This window comes from Lepidochelys kempii, chromosome 5, assembly GCF_965140265.1.
Source record: "Lepidochelys kempii isolate rLepKem1 chromosome 5, rLepKem1.hap2, whole genome shotgun sequence".
Taxonomy (NCBI): domain Eukaryota; kingdom Metazoa; phylum Chordata; order Testudines; family Cheloniidae; genus Lepidochelys; species Lepidochelys kempii.
This window is the reverse complement of record NC_133260.1, coordinates 2,023,553-2,041,697: the sequence shown is the minus strand read 5'-3', so window position 1 is coordinate 2,041,697 and position 18,145 is coordinate 2,023,553. Positions and strand designations below refer to the sequence as shown.

The 18,145-nt window shown below is 47.1% G+C and overlaps 1 protein-coding gene across 9 annotated transcripts in view; it reads left to right on the top strand.

Moving 5' to 3' along the window:
• UNC13B (unc-13 homolog B) overlaps positions 1–18,145 on the top strand; it is a 381,168-nt gene that overhangs the window by 333,135 nt on the left and 29,888 nt on the right. For all 9 annotated transcript variants that reach the window (XM_073343305.1, XM_073343304.1, XM_073343298.1 and 6 more), the window contains 3 exons: positions 229–317; positions 6,852–7,004; positions 15,012–15,135. In XM_073343305.1, coding sequence (XP_073199406.1) covers positions 229–317; positions 6,852–7,004; positions 15,012–15,135 — 366 coding nt within the window. The remainder of the gene's footprint in view (positions 1–228; positions 318–6,851; positions 7,005–15,011; positions 15,136–18,145) is intronic.

Here is an 18,145-nt window from a genome sequence, read left to right as displayed (position 1 = left end):
AGTAGGAGCCAAAGTAACATTTGTTCATGGTTCCCAAGTTCTATGGGGAAGTCTCTAGAGCAGCTGGCCATGAACTCTACAGTGGTGCCTGGGAAAGGATGCTAGTATACACATTTTGAGGATATTTCATGTGATTTTCTACCGTTTAGTCAGCACTGGGTAATAGTACTTTGGGGAACAGCAAACCAACCTAGATTTTCCAGCTAAGCTCTCTCCTTTTGTCCACAGCTGGACCCAGAAGCAAGTGACAATCTCAAAGAGCTTCAGGTGAAACTGAACAATGTTTTGGATGAACTCAGTGTTGTGTTTGGTAACAGGTGAGTACATCTAGCTTCTATAGCCATAGAAACATTCCTTTCCTTCCACTCCAGCTGCATCTCTCGTGAGACTGAGATGAAAGTAAAACACATGGCAATTGCACACTGTGTTTCTGTTTTAAATCAAATTCATGGCCCTGAATTTGCTTAATTCTTCATGTGCTCAGTTCTCCATCTGAAGAATTGAGAAACTTTCAGAAAATTGTATCTGTTGTGTTCATTGCTCTGCCTGGGAACAGAACATCATTTCACAATTCAGATTCTGTATTTGGATTACATATATTGCTGATCCTGCTGCTAACAGCACTTGTGTCTCTGGGAGAATTGAACCCTGCTCTTCTTTGCTCTGAAAGCAGTTTCCAGTTCAACATTCAGAGAGTGATATTCCTGTTTAAATGCAAACAGTCTGTTAAAGCATGTAACAGCTGAATGCTTTCTGATTGTTAAATGAGGATTGAAATCGGAAGGAAACTGGCTTAGCGTTTGTGTTTCACACTGAGACCCAGTACTCTAATGTTGCAAAGGTGGGCATTTTTTTATAGGCTGGTCAGTCATTGTTGGGACAAGCACCAAAAGTGTTGCTAGTGGCAATTAAAAGCTTTATTTACAAATCATAGATACAAACTGCCTATGGCAAGGATTGTGTGTCAGCTCTCGCAATTCTACAGTGAGCACAAAAGTTGCAGCTTAAGCAAGAATGGAAGGCTGAAGACACTTCCCCTCTGCTGGATGTTCAGGCCTCTGTCGGGAGGCATGGATTGAGTATCAACTGGCCATGAATATGTTTAGCCCGTAAATTAGAAGAAGGTTTCTAACCATCAGAGAAGTCAGGTTCTGGAACAGCCTCCCAGCAGGAGTAGGGGGGGAAACAACCTAACTAGTTTTAAGGTGGAGTTTGATAAATTTATGAAGGAATTTATAGGCTGGGGTGGCCTATGATAGCAGGAGGCTGGACTTGATGAGCCAGGAGTTCCCTTCCAGTCTTATGTTCCGAAGTAAAATATCCCCCAACTGATCCAGTCTATTAATCTTTGAAAATAACTATTCCCCACGATAAGGACTGTTCATCTCATCTATGCCCTGTAAAAAGATTAATGCAGGCACATCCAGTAGTGTAGCTCCCACCTGGGTGGTGAGAATAAAAGCTCAGCCTGACTGCTCTGCTTCCCATCCATACATTTGTAGTATTTATGATCATCAGTTACTTTGTGGGACTTGTTGACACACAGCTGCATTTTCAGCATATGAAACTGGTAACTAAGTGTGTAACTCCCATTGCTATTCATGGATGGTGGCAGCAGGAGATGGGGAGATACGAACACATGGAACTGAGTCAATGACATTCATAATTAGATGGCGGATAAGTGAGAAATCATAATTAGTGGGTTAGTATTGTTATCTGACACTTGTCTTCACAGTACCAATGTTACAAGACAATTAGGGTGGACTCTCGGCATTTGAAAATGTAATTTACAGAGATTATGCAGGATCAGCACACGTATCAGGGAGTGTTTCAGAAACGTGTGCCAGCAAGAGAGAGAGATTAACCAGTCAATGGGGTTCAGCTGCTTCATCTATTCAGAAGTGATGGCATCAAATTAAAAGTGGAAGGGCGGCTTACTGTGCAAAACAGATCTTCTCCTCAAGGATGTAACTGAGAGGTAGCGTAGGTGTCCTCACTAGAGTAGAAAGCGTCTGTATAAATGGCAACTCCTGGGACACTTTGCACCTCTTATGCATCAGATCCGAGCTTTTTTCATGTTTGAGGGATAGCTGCAGTGGCTGAGGAAACAATGACATCTAAATTCCCTGCTCCCTCTGTCCTGAGGAAGCGCCATCACAGAGCACAGGATGATAGAGCCTGGTTTGGTCAAAGAGCCATATTTAGTGCATTACTGATGGACCAAATATAGTCTTCAGTGCAAGGATGGATAGTGGGAGAGTAATTCACCCCAAGGCATGATCCCACACCCACCTCTTCCCACCCTCACGCTGGCTTCTGGAAGAGCTGTAGGCTTCCAACACTGTATAACAAACAATACCCCAACCCCAAGACCGGTCGGGGAGGGCGTCCGTGGCAGCTCGGATATTCCAGTACATTGTCTTCAAGAGCCTAGGTACAGATTCAAAGGGGAAGAGATGAGCTTTCTCAACAGCAGGCCTGGAGCACTCCCTTTGCTATCTACAGAGCCCCGCTTTACTGTACCGTTCCCCCAGAGAATGGGGGGCAACACCCCACAGCATGTGTTGTGCAAAAGTAACATCCATGACTAAATCTAGAGCAAGCTGGAGAACCACCTGCCACCTCATCACCTACCAAGACGATAGGCACCTTAGACATAGATACCAACGAAACAAGCCTTAATAAAGATTGGTGGTTGGTATGGAGCCACTTGCGCAGCTGAAATGGCCATTCTATAGAAAAAATTAAATTAAATCAATAAATCAGTGTCTCACGTGGTCTCTCTGAACAAGTTGGCAATCCCTTCTCTGCGTCCTGGCCTGGTGTGGTTCTATCCTTAGAACACCCTTAATCCCATTCCACGCATCCCAAACATAGTAAATGTAATTCCAAACACACCTAGGTCGGGGGCTCATATTTCAATAGATCAACAGTGTGGAGACACTATTACCATCCCACTTAGTGTAACGCTCCACATCAGCTTTTCACACGTAATAAATACTCCAGGTTTTATAGCTCAGAGGAAACATAGCAAGGTTTCCAGCTAACTGCAGGTTAGATGTTGTTTGTTCTTAGAGGAGAGGAGAGATGAACCGAGGAATGCTGGAATCCTGTCCGTTGGTGCCTGAGAGACTGACACCCATAGCTCACTGCAGTGACTGCTTTATGCTGGGCTGCCCCGTTATGTGGCAGTTTATGCACAGAGTAAGATGTAGCTGCCAACACGTAATGTTTTAGTTATGTGACCCTGCAAACGAGGAGTTCTTGGGTTTCGGTGACCCAGTTGCATGGTCATTTTCACGGAAGCTGGTGTCTTCCCCTGTGTTTGGAAACCTCCACTTAGAATCATAGAATATCAGGGTTGGAAGGGACCCCAGAAGGTCATCTAGTCCAACCCCCTGCTCGAAGCAGGACCAATTCCCAGTTAAATCATCCCAGCCAGGGCTTTGTCAAGCCTGACCTTAAAAACCTCTAAGGAAGGAGATTCTACCACCTCCCTAGGTAACGCATTCCAGTGTTTCACCACCCTCTTAGTGAAAAAGTTTTTCCTAATATCCAATCTAAACCTCCCCCACTGCAACTTGAGACCATTACTCCTCGTTCTGTCATCTGCTACCATTGAGAACAGTCTAGAGCCATCCTCTTTGGAACCCCCTTTCAGGTAGTTGAAAGCAGCTATCAAATCCCCCCTCATTCTTCTCTTCTGCAGGCTAAACAATCCCAGCTCCCTCAGCCTCTCCTCATAACTCATGTGTTCCAGTCCCCTAATCATTTTTGTTGCCCTTCGCTGGACTCTCTCCAATTTATCCACATCCTTCTTGAAGTGTGGGGCCCAAAACTGGACACAGTACTCCAGATGAGGCCTCACCAATGTCGAATAAAGGTTTTTTTTAGGAGTGGTGGGTGAAATTCTGTGGCCTGCATTGTGCAGGAGGTCAGACTAGATGATCATAATGGTCCCTTCTGACCTAAATATCTATGAATCTATGAATAGAGGGGAACGATCACGTCCCTCGATCTGCTCGCTATGCCCCTACTTATACATCCCAAAATGCCATTGGCCTTCTTGGCAACAAGGGCACACTGCTGACTCATATCCAGCTTCTCGTCCACTGTCACCCCTAGGTCCTTTTCCGCAGAACTGCTGCCTAGCCATTCGGTCCCTAGTCTGTAGCTGTGCATTGGGTTCTTCCGTCCTAAGTGCAGGACCCTGCACTTATCCTTATTGAACCTCATCAGATTTCTTTTGGCCCAATCCTCCAATTTGTCTAGGTCCTTCTGTATCCTATCCCTCCCCTCCAGTGTATCTACCACTCCTCCCAGTTTAGTATCATCCGCAAATTTGCTGAGAGTGCAATCCACACCATCCTCCAGATCATTTATGAAGATATTGAACAAAACCGGCCCCAGGACCGACCCTTGGGGCACTCCACTTGATACCGGCTGCCAACTAGACATGGAGCCATTGATCACTACCCGTTGAGCCCGACAATCTAGCCAGCTTTCTACCCACCTTATAGTGCATTCATCCAGCCCATACTTCCTTAACTTGCTGACAAGAATACTGTGGGAGACCGTGTCAAAAGCTTTGCTAAAGTCTAGAAACAATACTTCCCTGGGCCAGCTGGAGGAAAGGGTCCAGACCAGAAGACTCAGCTCACTGGGGGTAAAGGAAGCAGCTGCTGTTAGAACCTGAGAAGTTGATAATTTCTTGTTTATATACAGCCCACCCCATTCCCAAGCACAGATCCCTGCAATATGAGGCCTCTCATAGACTTTAAGATCAGAAGGGACCATCGTGATCATCTAGTCTGACCTCCTGCACAACTCAGGCCACAGAATCTCACTCACCCACCCACTCCTGTAACAGACCCCTAATCTCTGGCTGAGTTACTGAAGTCCTAAAACCATGATTTACAGACTTCAAGTGACAGAGAATCCACCATTTATACTAGTTTAAACCTGCCAGTGACCCGTGCCCCATGCTGCAAAGGAAGGTGAATCTATGCCGCAATCTGACCTGGGGGGAAATTCCTTCCTGACCCCAAATATGGCAATCAGTGAGACCCTGACCTGTGGGCGAGACCCACCACACTCTGTACAGTCAATCTGATCGAGCTGCCTGTGTTCCTGACAATTGGCTGCTGCAGCATTGCATGCTGGCACTCCGCTCGAGTGCCACGCCGGGGCGTACCCACTCTCTCAAGCTCCGCAGCGGTGTCTGAGAGGTGAACATGAGAATAGAGGCAGAATAGAAAGAGAAGATCCTGGCTCTGGGGTTGCTTCAATGGAGTAGGATGCTAGAAATCAGCAGGATGTTTTGATGCACTGTGGGGAGGCTGCTCCATGGTGGGGGAAGAAGGCAGTGGGAGGGTGTAGGTGGAAAAGTCGGTGGGGCACGGAGCATAGTGAGTAGCAGAAACCGAGGCTGCATGTTTTGAAAGGAGAGAGGCCCACCTATGTCACAGGTGCCCTGCTGATTCAACACTATAGGAAATCAGGCCCCTTATTTAGGTGCCCAAATACAGATTTAGGAGCCAGCTTTAGAGACACACACACCCGCCCCCATGTTCGGTTGATCTGGTATCTTGGCTGCAACCCCTAGCACTTCTTACATGTTCAAGACGCTACACAAACATTAATTGAATGCCACACTTACCATCTATTGTCAGTAATAATTGCCTTAAATATCAAGATGGGTGAGGTGATACCTCTTTTTGGATCAGCTTCTTCAGGAAAAGATTTGACCTCACCCACCTTGTCTTTCGAATACCCTGGGATAAGCACAGCTACAACTATATTGCCAACTTAAATGTCAAGGCATTTCCCTGTATTCCCAGCTGATGTGTTGAAGGCTCTGCTGCAGTATTCCGCACATTAAACCACTACATTAGATTCTTCTGGACTGTCTGCAGCAGGGGTTCTCAAACTTTTGTACTGGTGACCCCTTTCACCCAGCACACCTCTGAGTGCAAACCCCCCCCCCATAAAGTAAAAGCACTTTTTGTATATTTAACACCATTATAAATGCTGGAGGCAAAGCAGGGTTTGGGGTGGAGGCTGACAGCTCGCGACCCCCCCCATGTAATAACCTTGTGACCCCCTGAGGGGTCCCAACCCCCAGTTTGAGAACCCCTGGTCTGCAGTAACTAGGTTGGTTGCCATCTACTGATAGTGGTTGTGACAAGCTAATTTCCCTAATGGACGTGGCTGGGATCTCTACCTGTCTACCCTTGGGAGTTCCAGACAGTTGAACTCCCCTAACCGTGGCATGTCACTTCAACAGAGAGACAGACATTGTTCACTTGGCTAGCCAAGCCCCAGTTACCGTCTTGACAGTATGTATAACCCGGCCCCTCTGGCACTGGGGATTGTTTCAGTCAGCACGTGTCTTTGCTGCTGAGCACCTGTGATTTTAACCCTCTATTGTGAGGTCTGGCAATGAGCTGCATGTATGTGTCTGTCCGCAGTGCACCGAAGTTGAGCACTGGTTACGCTCCTGATCTGCATGAAGTCATAGACTGTATATACCAGACACAGAACAGTATGCTTTTAGTTGGGTGCAGTTGTAATTCTTTCAAAAAGAAAGGGCAGCTTTTTAATTAAGTGAATGAGTTTATCTCCAACGCGATGAGACCATGTGTAGGGATCCTAGTGTCACTGCTGATATTCTACACAGTTGATTACCCTGATAGTGTGTCCTTCTTAACAACATTGAGAAGGAAGCAATAGGGAAGGTCTTGGATGGAATCAGGAGGAGTATTGCGTAATTAGTGAGTGCATGTTATGTTTTCATGTGCAAGAGGTGATAGCTTAGCCACTGAATAACCTTGCTTTTCTCGTCTGTCTAGCTTTCAGAGCCGTATTGATGAGTGTGTCAAGCAGATGTCAGATATACTCTGTCAAGTAAAAGGGACCGGAAATATCCCTGCAAATGCCAGGACCACGGTGGCGCAAGATGCGGATAATGTCCTGAGGCCATTAATGGACTTCCTGGATGGAAAGTAAGAAGAGCTCAGTTCTGTATTCATACTGCCATACATACATAAAATCTCTAACAGATTGGGAGGGGTTTCTTCAGCCTTCTGGATGACTCCCTCAAGACATCTTCTCTATCAGAGTCATCCCGGAGGGTTTTTATCTTTGGAAAAGAGGCGGCTTCTGGATGACTCATTAGACTTTCTCGTTTTGAAAGTGTCAGCCAGCAGATATGATATGGTGTTTCTGTGAATCCCATGACATTCGCCAGGTATAATTTGTGATTTTGTTGCATGAGAGATGGTTTATTTTGTTGCATTTGTACTTGAGTCATTCCAACTTTTCCTCGGGTTGGATGCTGAAAGGGACTGTGTGCTTCATAGTTAGCATGCGTACACAGAAGCACTTTTACATCCATAAAGCAATTTCCATGCTTTCTTTACCTAACTACTCCTTGGAGGCAGCATCACCTTCTATTGGTGGGAAGCGGAAGTGGGAATGTTCATGACTTCTTTCCTGTCCACAGCAAGTCAGAGGCAGAGCCTGGATTATTCTTCCTGTCTGTCCTACAGAGGAGGCAAGTTCCTCTAAATGCTGCCTGTGTCTGGCTAGCATCACCTCTTCGTTGCCTGGGTTCAGCTCTGGCCAGCTGCTCTTCACCCAGCTGAGGATTTTGGCTAGGCCTTGAGAGACCTGGGAGAGGGTTGTGTTCATGCTGGATATAAAGGAGCGGAGTGTGGTCTATGGATTGCTGGCACTTCAGCCAGTGCGTTGTGTCCTCAGCTCTCCCAACGGCTTCCTATAGATGTAGCCCCGTGGGACTCTGCTGGTGAGTCTGATCTCTCTGCGCCCTTACACTGGCACGGGGATGGTCAGTGAGAGGCGAATAAGGAAACTGATCAGGACTGTTCCAGGCAAAAGGGAGTAAACACAGAGAACTGATGCTGAGTAAGGCAGCTATAACCAAGCACAAAATTGAAGCCAAGAAATACCTGGATGTGTTTCTGGAGAAGGGTGTTGAGGGCTCTCCTGAGAGAAGCAGGAAAGTGGGTTTCAAATCAGCATTCAAAGAACCCAGCCGTTGGGCCACATGGACTTTTCCTGGCCCTACAATCAGTATGTTCGCTCTTCTGTGGGAATGGGCTCTGCCAGGTAGGAATACTTGGCCTTCTCACTTGGGCTGTTGCTTAGTCTTCTATCTGTGGTGTCTCACTCAGATACACGTGGCTAGTGTTTGGAAAGAGAGAGACACAGCTGAGCTACAGAAGGACGCCAGTGTACACCCTCTACAGACGTGTTACAGCTGAATATGTGTTCCTTGAAACTAGCGGTGCCTCTGCCTTTGGACTCTGGGCGTACTTTGTTCCATTAAAACTTTACTTTTCATCTCTGGCACGAGGAGAGGAAAGCAAAGCAAAGTTGTGCACCTGCCTGGTCTCTGATTTCCAGCTGCAGCAGAGGTCTCAGAGGAGATGAGGAATAGAGCTCCAGCTAGGATCTCTCATGTAAAGAGAGCACGTATTTGAAAAATGAGGAAGCTTCGTTCCTGTGACTAGGAGGAGTACAATGGTCTGGAGGGTGTAAATACTCCACAGGGAGTCAAAGTGCTGAGTGGGAATGTGATATTCCTGACCCGTCTTTGGGGCACTGACTTCGGTACCTACCTCAATGCCAATGCAATCATAGAATCATAGAATAGCAGGGTTGGAAGGGACCTCAGGAGGTCATCTAGCCCATTCTTTAACTTGCTGACAGGAATACTGTGGGAGACCATGTCAAAAGCTTTGCTAAAGTCAAGGAATAACACGTCCACTGCTTTCCCCTCATCCACAGAGCCAGTTATCTCGTCATAGAAGGCAATTAGATTAGTCAGGCATGACTTGCCCTTGGTGAATCCATGCTGACTCTTCCTGATCACTTTCCTCTCCTCTAAGTGCTTCAGAATTGATTCCTTGAGGACCTGCTCCATGATTTTTCCAGGGACTGAGGTGAGGCTGACTGACCTGTAGTTCCCTGGATCCTCCTCCTTCCCTTTTTTAAAGATGGGCACTACATTAGCCTTTTTCCAGTCATCTGGGACCTCCCCCGATCGCCATGAGTTTTCAAAGATAATGGCCAATGCCTCTGCAATCACATCCGCCAACTCCTTTAGCACTCTCTGATGCAGCGCATCCGGCCCCATGGACTTGTGCTCGTCCAGCTTTTCTAAATAGTCCTGAACCACTTCTTTCTCCACAGAGGGCTGGTCACCTCCTCCCCATGCTGTGCTGCCCAGTGCAGTAGTCTGGGAGCTGACCTTGTTCAACTTATTGGACCGGGGAAGCGGCTGGACATTTGCTTGCTTTTCTGAGGGTCACTCCCCCATTGCTTCTGAACAACTTTGAGTGTCCATCGGCATCAAGCCTGGGGTGGTCATCCCCCTTACGTTTTGTTCTTCAGACACCAGTCTAGAAGGTGGTCAAGACCACCTTCTGATCTGGATTGATACTGGGATCTGTATTGTTCGCTCAGTGGAGACGGGTTCTTGGTTATTAATGCCATGCCCTTATGCTCAGCAGCCTCCATGGAATCAATGGGCGATTCCTCGTTCTATAAATCCGAATCCTCCACCTGTTCCTGGGCCAGATAAACTGACCAGCCAGTGGTATCCCCTCCTCAGCCGCCTACATTGCAAACTCAGATGGAGGCATCTCCCTTAGAGCAGGTACACATGGATCCATGTATACAAGAACCAGTACTGCACCAGGAGGTTCCAATGGCTCCGTTGCTTTCATCCTCCTCATTCAATGACTCTGCAGTGTCGGAATCTTCCTCCCCTGGCCCTGAAGATTTTAAGGAACATCAGGAGCTCTGAAGTTTAAATAGCTTCATGCTTTCATCAAATCATAGAGTATCAGGGTTGGAAGGGACCTCAGGAGGTCATCTAGTCCAACCCCCTGCTCAAAGCAGGACCTAATCCCCAACTAAATCATCCCAGCCAGGGCTTTGTCAAGCCTGACCTTAAAAACCTCTAAGAATGGAGATTCCACCACCTCCCTAAGGAACCCATTCCAGTGTGTCACCACCCTCCTAGTGAAAAAGTTTTTCCTAATATCCAACCTAAACCTCCCCCACTGCAACTTGAGACCATTACTTTGGCTATACAGGCTGAGTTTGTGCAGGAAAACAGGCACAAATTGGTGGACATCCTTCAGTCTTCAACCCAGGGAGAGTAGCTCTCCTTATTAGTGAGGTACTGTTGGAGTCCTCCTAGGTTTGTGGAATACCAGAGCTGCTTTGACACCTATGGCAAAGCATATGGACAAGAGTTATGTTCCTGTGCATGGGGTTCGGGCATTTTTATTCACATCCTGCTCCCAATTCAGTTGTCATGACTGCAGCCAATGAGAGGTCATGACAAGATAGGTACAAGTCTATACCTAAAGACAAGGAAACAAAGAGGTTAGACTTCATGGGCTGAAAAATATATTGCCTTCGTCCTTGCCAGATGTGTGTTGCAAACCAGCAGGTGCTGCTGTCCAAGTACAGTTTTTTGAACTGGGACTTTGTAGCCAACTTCATGGACAAATGACCTGAATCTTCTAGGGAGGAGATGAAGGCGTTTATCGCAGAAGTTTCATCTGGTCGCTAAGACATTTTTGTAGTTGGCAGCTGCAACAGCAATGTCCAGTGCCAGAGTTATGGTGTCAGCGATTAAGATGAGAAGAGCACCACCGTTGCAGAATTCTGGAACAGTGCAGACATCCAACAGAGCATGGAAGACCTGCCCTTTGACAGATTTTTATTTTCTGGTAAGACAGATGAGAAGTTGCATTTGTTTAAGGACTCATAAGCAACCCTGCACTCTTTGCATCCGATGAAGCGAGCTGTAGCTCACGAAGGCTCGTGCTCAAATAAATGGGTTCGTCTCTCAGGTGCCACAAGCCCTCCTGTTCTGTTTGCAGATACCGACTATCCCGGCGGCGGCTGCTCTGAAACCACAAAAAGGTGTCATTTTGGAGGTCAGCAACAATAGCAATACCACTCAAAGGTATTTTAGACAGGCACCGTACCAACTGAGGCACCGGGACTACTCCAGAAAGGGCAGTGAGTCCCACAAGAGAAGGTCGTCTGGATCTGCTTTCACCCAGCCAGCTCGTCCACCTCCACCTTTGGGAATGCAGCCCATTTGACTATTAAATCAAGAGCACCATGCCACTTGTGGATGTTTCAACACCATCTCTTCAGTCTGTAGGCAGGCCGTCTCGCTTCTGCAGTGCTTGAGAATCCACAGCAATGGACAGATGGGCCCTAAGCATTTTGGGGTTGAGTAATGCTGAACAATTCCTTTCCATTCCCCCTTCCCTTTTCAGGGACCCTTCTTATGAGTCACTGCCTCTTCAGCGGCTCCAAACTCTTCGTGTTCTGGCAGCTGTGGAGGAGATTCCTCGTTATCACAGGAAGGGATTTTATTCCCAGTATTTCCCGATCTCCAAGAGAGAAATGAGACTATCCTTGGTCTCAACCAGTTCGTCAAGTATATGAAATTCCACATGGTTACCTTGGCTACTATGCTCCCTGCCTTGATTCATAACTGGTTTGCTGCTCTTCATCTTCGGATGCTTATTTCCACATTGTGATTTTCCCAGGCCATAGAAAGTTCCTGAGATTCCACGTTGCTGGCCAGCATTACCAGTACAGGGTTCTCCCCTTTGGCCTGTTATCAGCTCCATACATCTTTATTAAATGCATGATGGTGGTAGCGGCCTACCTAGGAGGAGGTGAATTCATGTCTTCCCATACTTGGACAATTGGCTATTGAGCTGCAGATCAAGGGAACAAGTCCTTAGTTGTGTCCAATTCATGCTGGACCCTTCTGATTGTCAAGGGTTGATTTTGAACAAAGAAAAACCAATATTGAACCCCAAAAAATCAAGTCCACATATGTCTGGGACTACTGGGCCATATGGCCACACACACTTACATGGTGCAGCGTGTAAGATTGTCTCTTTGCCCTCTTCTGCCATGCTTCAGGTGGGTTTATCGCCCCAGTTGATGCTCATTGGACAGGCTTACCCGAGTAGCCTCAGACTCACTATATTAGTGGACAGAACAATATGTGCCAGAGGGTTCCGTTTGCCCATCCTCCACCAACCAGAACAATAGTCACCGATGTCTCCATAATAGGTTGGGGAGTGTATCTAGGGAAGTGAAAGATTCAACGTTTGTGGTCAGAGTAGAAAGCTTCCAGTCATATTAACATGCTGGAGCTTCAGGCAATATACAATGTGTATCAGGCCTTTTGAGATCAGAGCTGGGGAGCAGCAGTTCACACATTTGCAGACAATACCATCGCAGTGTATTCGGTGAACAAGCAGGGATGAGCCCACTACAGCTGGCTTTGTCAGGAAGAAACTATGCCCACGGTGGCACATTCACCAGGCTCTCAAAACCAGCTGGCTGACCATCTCAGCAGGTTTTTCTCAGCAACCACAAGTGGTTACTGAAGAGCAGCAGAGTGAGGTCCATGTTCACAGAATGGGGCATTCCTTCCATCGACCTCTTTACAATGAAGGGCAACAGAAAATGTCAGTTTTATTTCCAAGTGAGGCTCAGTCCAGGGTCCCTAACTGATGCTTTCCATCTGAACTGGGGAAGAGACCTGTTGTATGCCTTCCCATTTCCCTCTGATTCCTCGGGTTATCCTCAAACTCACATTGGACCATACTAAGTTGATTCTTATTGCAATGGCCTGACGAAGCAATGTTAATACTCTGGCCTTCTCAGTGTGTTAGCTCAGCCTCCTAAATCTCTCCATCTCCTGCCTGACCTGATGACCCAGCACCATGTCCAGGTTGTTCTTCCAGCATTTGGCAATCTACACCTCACCGCGTGAATGATACTTGGCTAAATGAGGAGGAAGGAAAATGCTCAGAAGCAGCTCAGATAATAGCGTAATATCTGCCTCATAAGCTGTGGTAATACAGGAACCTGTATTATCTAACTGGGAGATCATCTGTGAGGAGACTGGCTGACCCTCCATCTAAACCCCAAAGGTAGCTCAGACTATGCCCCCACAGACATGGACCCATTAGACAAGACCACAAGCAACACAGATCACATTTCTCAATGATATCTCAATAGTGAACATTTGTAGGGCAGCTTCTTGGTCTTCTGTACACACTTTAGCTAGGTGTTATTGTGACGAAGTGGGACTGTTCTTAATGTTTCCTCTGAATAGTGTGGGGGTGCCTCAGTTTCCTCTAGGCAGTTCTTAAGTATCTAGGTGATGGAGTAAGGGTGTATGATCATTGCAGAGCCCTAGAGGGCCGGTGTGTGCAGGAGTCTGGACACAGAGAATGGCCGACACCCTGTTTCCTGGCAACTGATGGCCTGGGCCCTTCCCCCCTGCGAGGTGAGAGCTAAAGGGTTGGAGAACAAAGGAATCAGGTGACCACCTGGCCCGGGAAAGGAACAAAGCCCAGAGGAGGAGGGGCTGGAGGGGGTTTTCAGTTTGGGGCTGGCTGGGACATGGAGTGAAGTGCAGACGTGGTCGTCTGGCTCACTGCCCCCCAAAATGGACCCAGCTGAGGGGTCCCGTTCTCTGCACCTACAAGCTCTGTGTTAGACCATGTTCCTGTCGTCTAATAAACCTTCTGTTTTCCTGGCTGGCTGAGAGTCACGTCTGACTGCGAAGTTGGGGTGCAGGACCCTCTGGCTTCCCCAGGAGCCCCGCCTGAGCGGACTCACTGGGGGAAGCGCACGGAGGGGCAGAGGATGCTGAATGCTCCGAGGTCAGACCCAGGAAGGTGGAAGCTGTGTGAGCTGTGTGTCCTGAAGACAGGCTGCTCACAGAAAGGCGACTGCCCCAGAGTCCTGACTGGCTTCATGGGGAGCAGTTCCAGAGCATCGCCCAGGGACTCCGTGACAGTTATGCTATTACCAGATGCAAACTTTGGGATGGCTGTTCTGCAGTCTCTATTTAAACAGAGTCTGCAGCCTGGGATTTTGGATTGAAGAAACTGAGGGGGGTTAGGTGGCATTACCCTTGGACAGTCAGGCGAGGGGCTAAGACCACAAGAGCTGAGTGCCACCCTACAACTAGTGCTAAGCACAATTCTCTGGCGTCGGCGTGCTGGGCGCCTGTACCCCTGGGTGGAATACGCGTCTGCACCCGCATCTCAGAGAACAAGGTGCAGTGCAGGTAAGTAAGTGCCCGTTTTATACGGAGTGATGCTACGACACGTGTGACCCTCGTATGCTTAACAACCTGTCCCACTCTGTATTTAACTTGAACACGCTGGTTTGCTTCTCCAGACCTGAAGAAGAGCTCTGTGAAGCTTGAAAGCTTGTCCCGTGCACCAGCAGAAGTTGATCCAGTACAAGATATTACCTCACCTACCTTATCTCTCTCATATCCTGGGACCAACATAATTATAACGCTGTCTCATCCACTCATTTTATATATACACCTAGCCAATAGATAAATCCTTGTGTTCCTGTGTCCTCATCTCCCTGCGTCTCTAAAAGAGAAGCTCTAGCACAATCCAGAGTGATTGTGGAGTGTTTGCTGCAGGTCACACCAGCAGAGCATAATGGCCCTCTCTTAGTGTAAACTCACCTGCTGGGTCTTTCCCTATTTAGACGGATGAGCCCTTTGGGGCAGGGTGCTTCTCCTATTTTATGTGTAAGCATCCAGCACAGTGGGGCCCTGATCCTGTGTGGGGCCCCTGGCAAGCTACCATAATACAAATGAAAACTTTGTATTTCTCTGGATGTTAAATAGCAGTGGCTGAATTCTTGGGCACAAAAATCCTGTTCTGTGCAAATGTCTTAGTGCTAAAGCTGAAGGAAAAAGCAACAGAAAATGTTACTTTAGCAGTGCTGTAGGCAAAGGGAACGCTGCTCTTTCCTATGAGACCTTAGGTAAGAGTTAACATAAATTGTTTGCTAGGTGAGGCATTAAATCTCACCCACACTTCCACTCCATTTCTCCTGCAGACTGCACTGCTGGAACAGCGTTGTTTTAATTAGCTCTTGCTCTCTCCTTGCAGCCTGACGCTCTTTGCCACGGTATGCGAAAAGACGGTGTTGAAGAGGGTGCTGAAGGAGCTGTGGAGGGTGGTGATGAACACCATGGAGAAGCTGATCGTGCTTCCTCCGCTCACAGACCACACGGTAAAGCGTAACCTTCTTCCTTACTCAGTGCAAAGCCATTCTCATTCTGCCATATAACCCTGTCTGGGTAGTGTGGTCTGCAGACCAGCCTGTTCTGAAGGGTGAGCTTGGAAAGGAAAGTGGTGGCCGTAATCTAAGAAACTAAAGAAATGGTTTTATTGGTTTTGGGATCTTGAGGCAGAGAGAGTGCTCTCCCAGCACAGCATCCGAGATGCTGGAGTCCAAAGGGTGACTGTCAAGTGCACCGAATTGTTGAATAGGAGGAGTCTGCAACCTTTTTCAGAAGGCAGCGCACGTCAAATTCCCCGGTGGCTGGGGCTGACTACACTGGGTTAGTTCAACCATGGAAACGCTTTCACTTAATGATCATCAGCTCCCTAGGCTGGGGAGTGTTTTTCTCCTGTTACACATGGTGAATTTGGGGTTGCTCATTAATGACACTTTTAGGCATCGTCCCTACTGAGAGGGGCAGTGTTTCTGTCTCCGATTGCGGGGAGTTGTTTGAAGCATGACCAGGATACACCTGATTTCAAAGGTAGATGTATATAAGTGTTCAGCTGCAGGAACCAATTGGATTAATGTGTGTCATGAACTGCAGTGACCTGTTAATGATGAAAAATTAGCCTGTCCCCTAATCCTGGTGAGCTACAGAAGCAGATTACATTGCAATCCCAGATATCCAGCTGCTTCCTAGGATGGTGTCCAGTCACAGGCAGAGTAAACTCCTGGCCCTGGGTTATAAGCTAATTGTTTGGAAATGGTCCAGAAATATTACTACTTGTCCACATTTAAGCAGGCTCTTGGCCTGGGTTGGTGTAATGAGTGGCTCTTCTTGTTTGTCACTGGTTTCTGGTATGAGTTGAAAGGTGTTCAGGTCATGGTGTCTGAAGAGGTGGTGGAGACTTGCATCTTGATGTAAATTTATTTGTCTTGTGACAGGGAGGGCCCTTGTCTCACCCTTAAGGATGCTGTAAACACCAGAGCTGTATTGCACACAGTGAATCATACCTTCCAAGCAAGAAACTATTGCAAGGGATCTGAGCATCAAACTATGGCCTTCTCTCTATGTTCAGGTTTTAAGTGACCATGTTTGTGTTTCTTTAATCAGTTTCATTTGTGTGCTGGATTTAGAATGGTGAAGATAAATAACTTTAAGGGGGGGGGGGGCATGTATGTTTTCTAGGCTACTTTTAAGCTGCTGTAGAAAGAGTCTGTTAGTAGATATGCGGAAGCCTGAATGTAAGAGCAGCCTTATTATGATCCTAAGAATCCCTTCTAACCTGAAGAGATGAAATAACAGCTTTCCTAGGGCACCAGGGGAAGGAGCTGCTTTGGGCTTTTATGCCGGCCCCTTTTGAAGTTCCCATACTGAGGGGGAGGAAAGCACCAGATACCACATTTCCCGCTGAAAGGCCATACATAGCTACTGCTTGCAACCCTGCTGGAAGTCGCCACAGAATAGCCATTCTGTGATACTCCATATGGCTTCATGTTACCTTCTCTGACACATTCAAAATGGAGAGGCTACGAAAAGAAGCCCAAGTCCTCTCCTGCTTCTGCAGGATTTCTCCCATTGGGCAGGAAGTGGCTCTCTGACAAGAGAAGCTAGCCAGCTCATGGGATGTAGGTTATAATGGAATTGTATCTCACCTGTTGCTTTCACGCCTCTAGGACGGCAGGCAGCAGCAAGTGTCTTAATAATACACTCCAGTCACTGGTTCATAAGCCTGTGGATATTGAATTTCCATGGATTTCAAGACCAATGGCAACATGAGCTGCAGGAATTCAGAGAGCAATTCACATAGCTTACCAAGTATAAGTAAAGATCAACATTTAATTACAATACTGTCTCTCTTGGCTGAGTGGATATATGGGGTTAAGTTTCTGGAACTCCAGAATGGTGGTGGGATGTTTTCTTGCATGGATAAACAGCCTTTTGAGGAGCCGTAGTATCTTGTTTACAAGAGTGTCATCAGGCAAAGACAGGAGCTGTCCATGTTATTTCATTTAGGCAATCCCAACTTTGATGACAAACTCACTGTAATAACAGAATAACTTCTGTTTGCAAACATATGCTGACAGAGATTGGCATTGACTGACAGGGATAGTGCCTAGTGGGAAAGAAAAATTGGAGAGTAGTTATCTGAGCAGCTTTGTTCCATGAAGCATTCTGAATCACTGGGTATTGCTCTGTGTGTATATAAAGTCTGCTGCAGTTTCCACGGTATGCATCCGATGAAGTGAGCTGTATTTCACGAAAGCTCATGCTCAAATAAATTGGTTAGTCTCTAAGGTGCCACAAGTACTCCTTTTCTTTTTGGGTATTGCTCAGTGTTTCAGACCTGGCCTACTTAGGAGACTGCTGCAGGAATGCTACGTGCCTTGGGTGGCTAATGTTGTTGTTCAAACTCGTATTGAAAAATTCCAAAGAGGAATGACAGAACTGAACTGTGATATATTAATATTTAAATAGCATTTTGGGGCTGCTCATTTAAAATGTCTTGTAACTTGATTTAGAAAATAGTGTGTGCTCTTCTGCTTAGCTCAGCAGGTGCTGAACCTTAAGAACCTCTTGTAAGTAAAAATGAACTCCAGAAATCACACAGCATTTACCATTTGGCCATCAATACAGATCAAAACCCTAAGTGCAGTCACACGCATCAGTCAGGTAGTGCAGTAGTGCGATTAGTTAACAGCACCTTGTAAAAGCTACTAGGATATACCTTTGTTACTCCTGGGGTAATTCTGCACCACTGCGGGTGCATAGAATTAACGTCCCCCACAGATTTCTTTGCTTCCCCACAGAAAAATGACTTTGACAGGGAAACAAAGAGAATCTGCAAGAGTGGTTACGCACCACTCTCTAGCTGCGCAGATACATCATTTCAGGCACCCAGAGCAGACAGCAGGGCTGGAGGCAGGGGAGAATGGGATTTCCTCTTCCCCTGCAAGGAGTGGCTGGGGCTGTGTAAGACTCACCCCGAGAAACCTCCCCAAGCTGCAGGAAGGT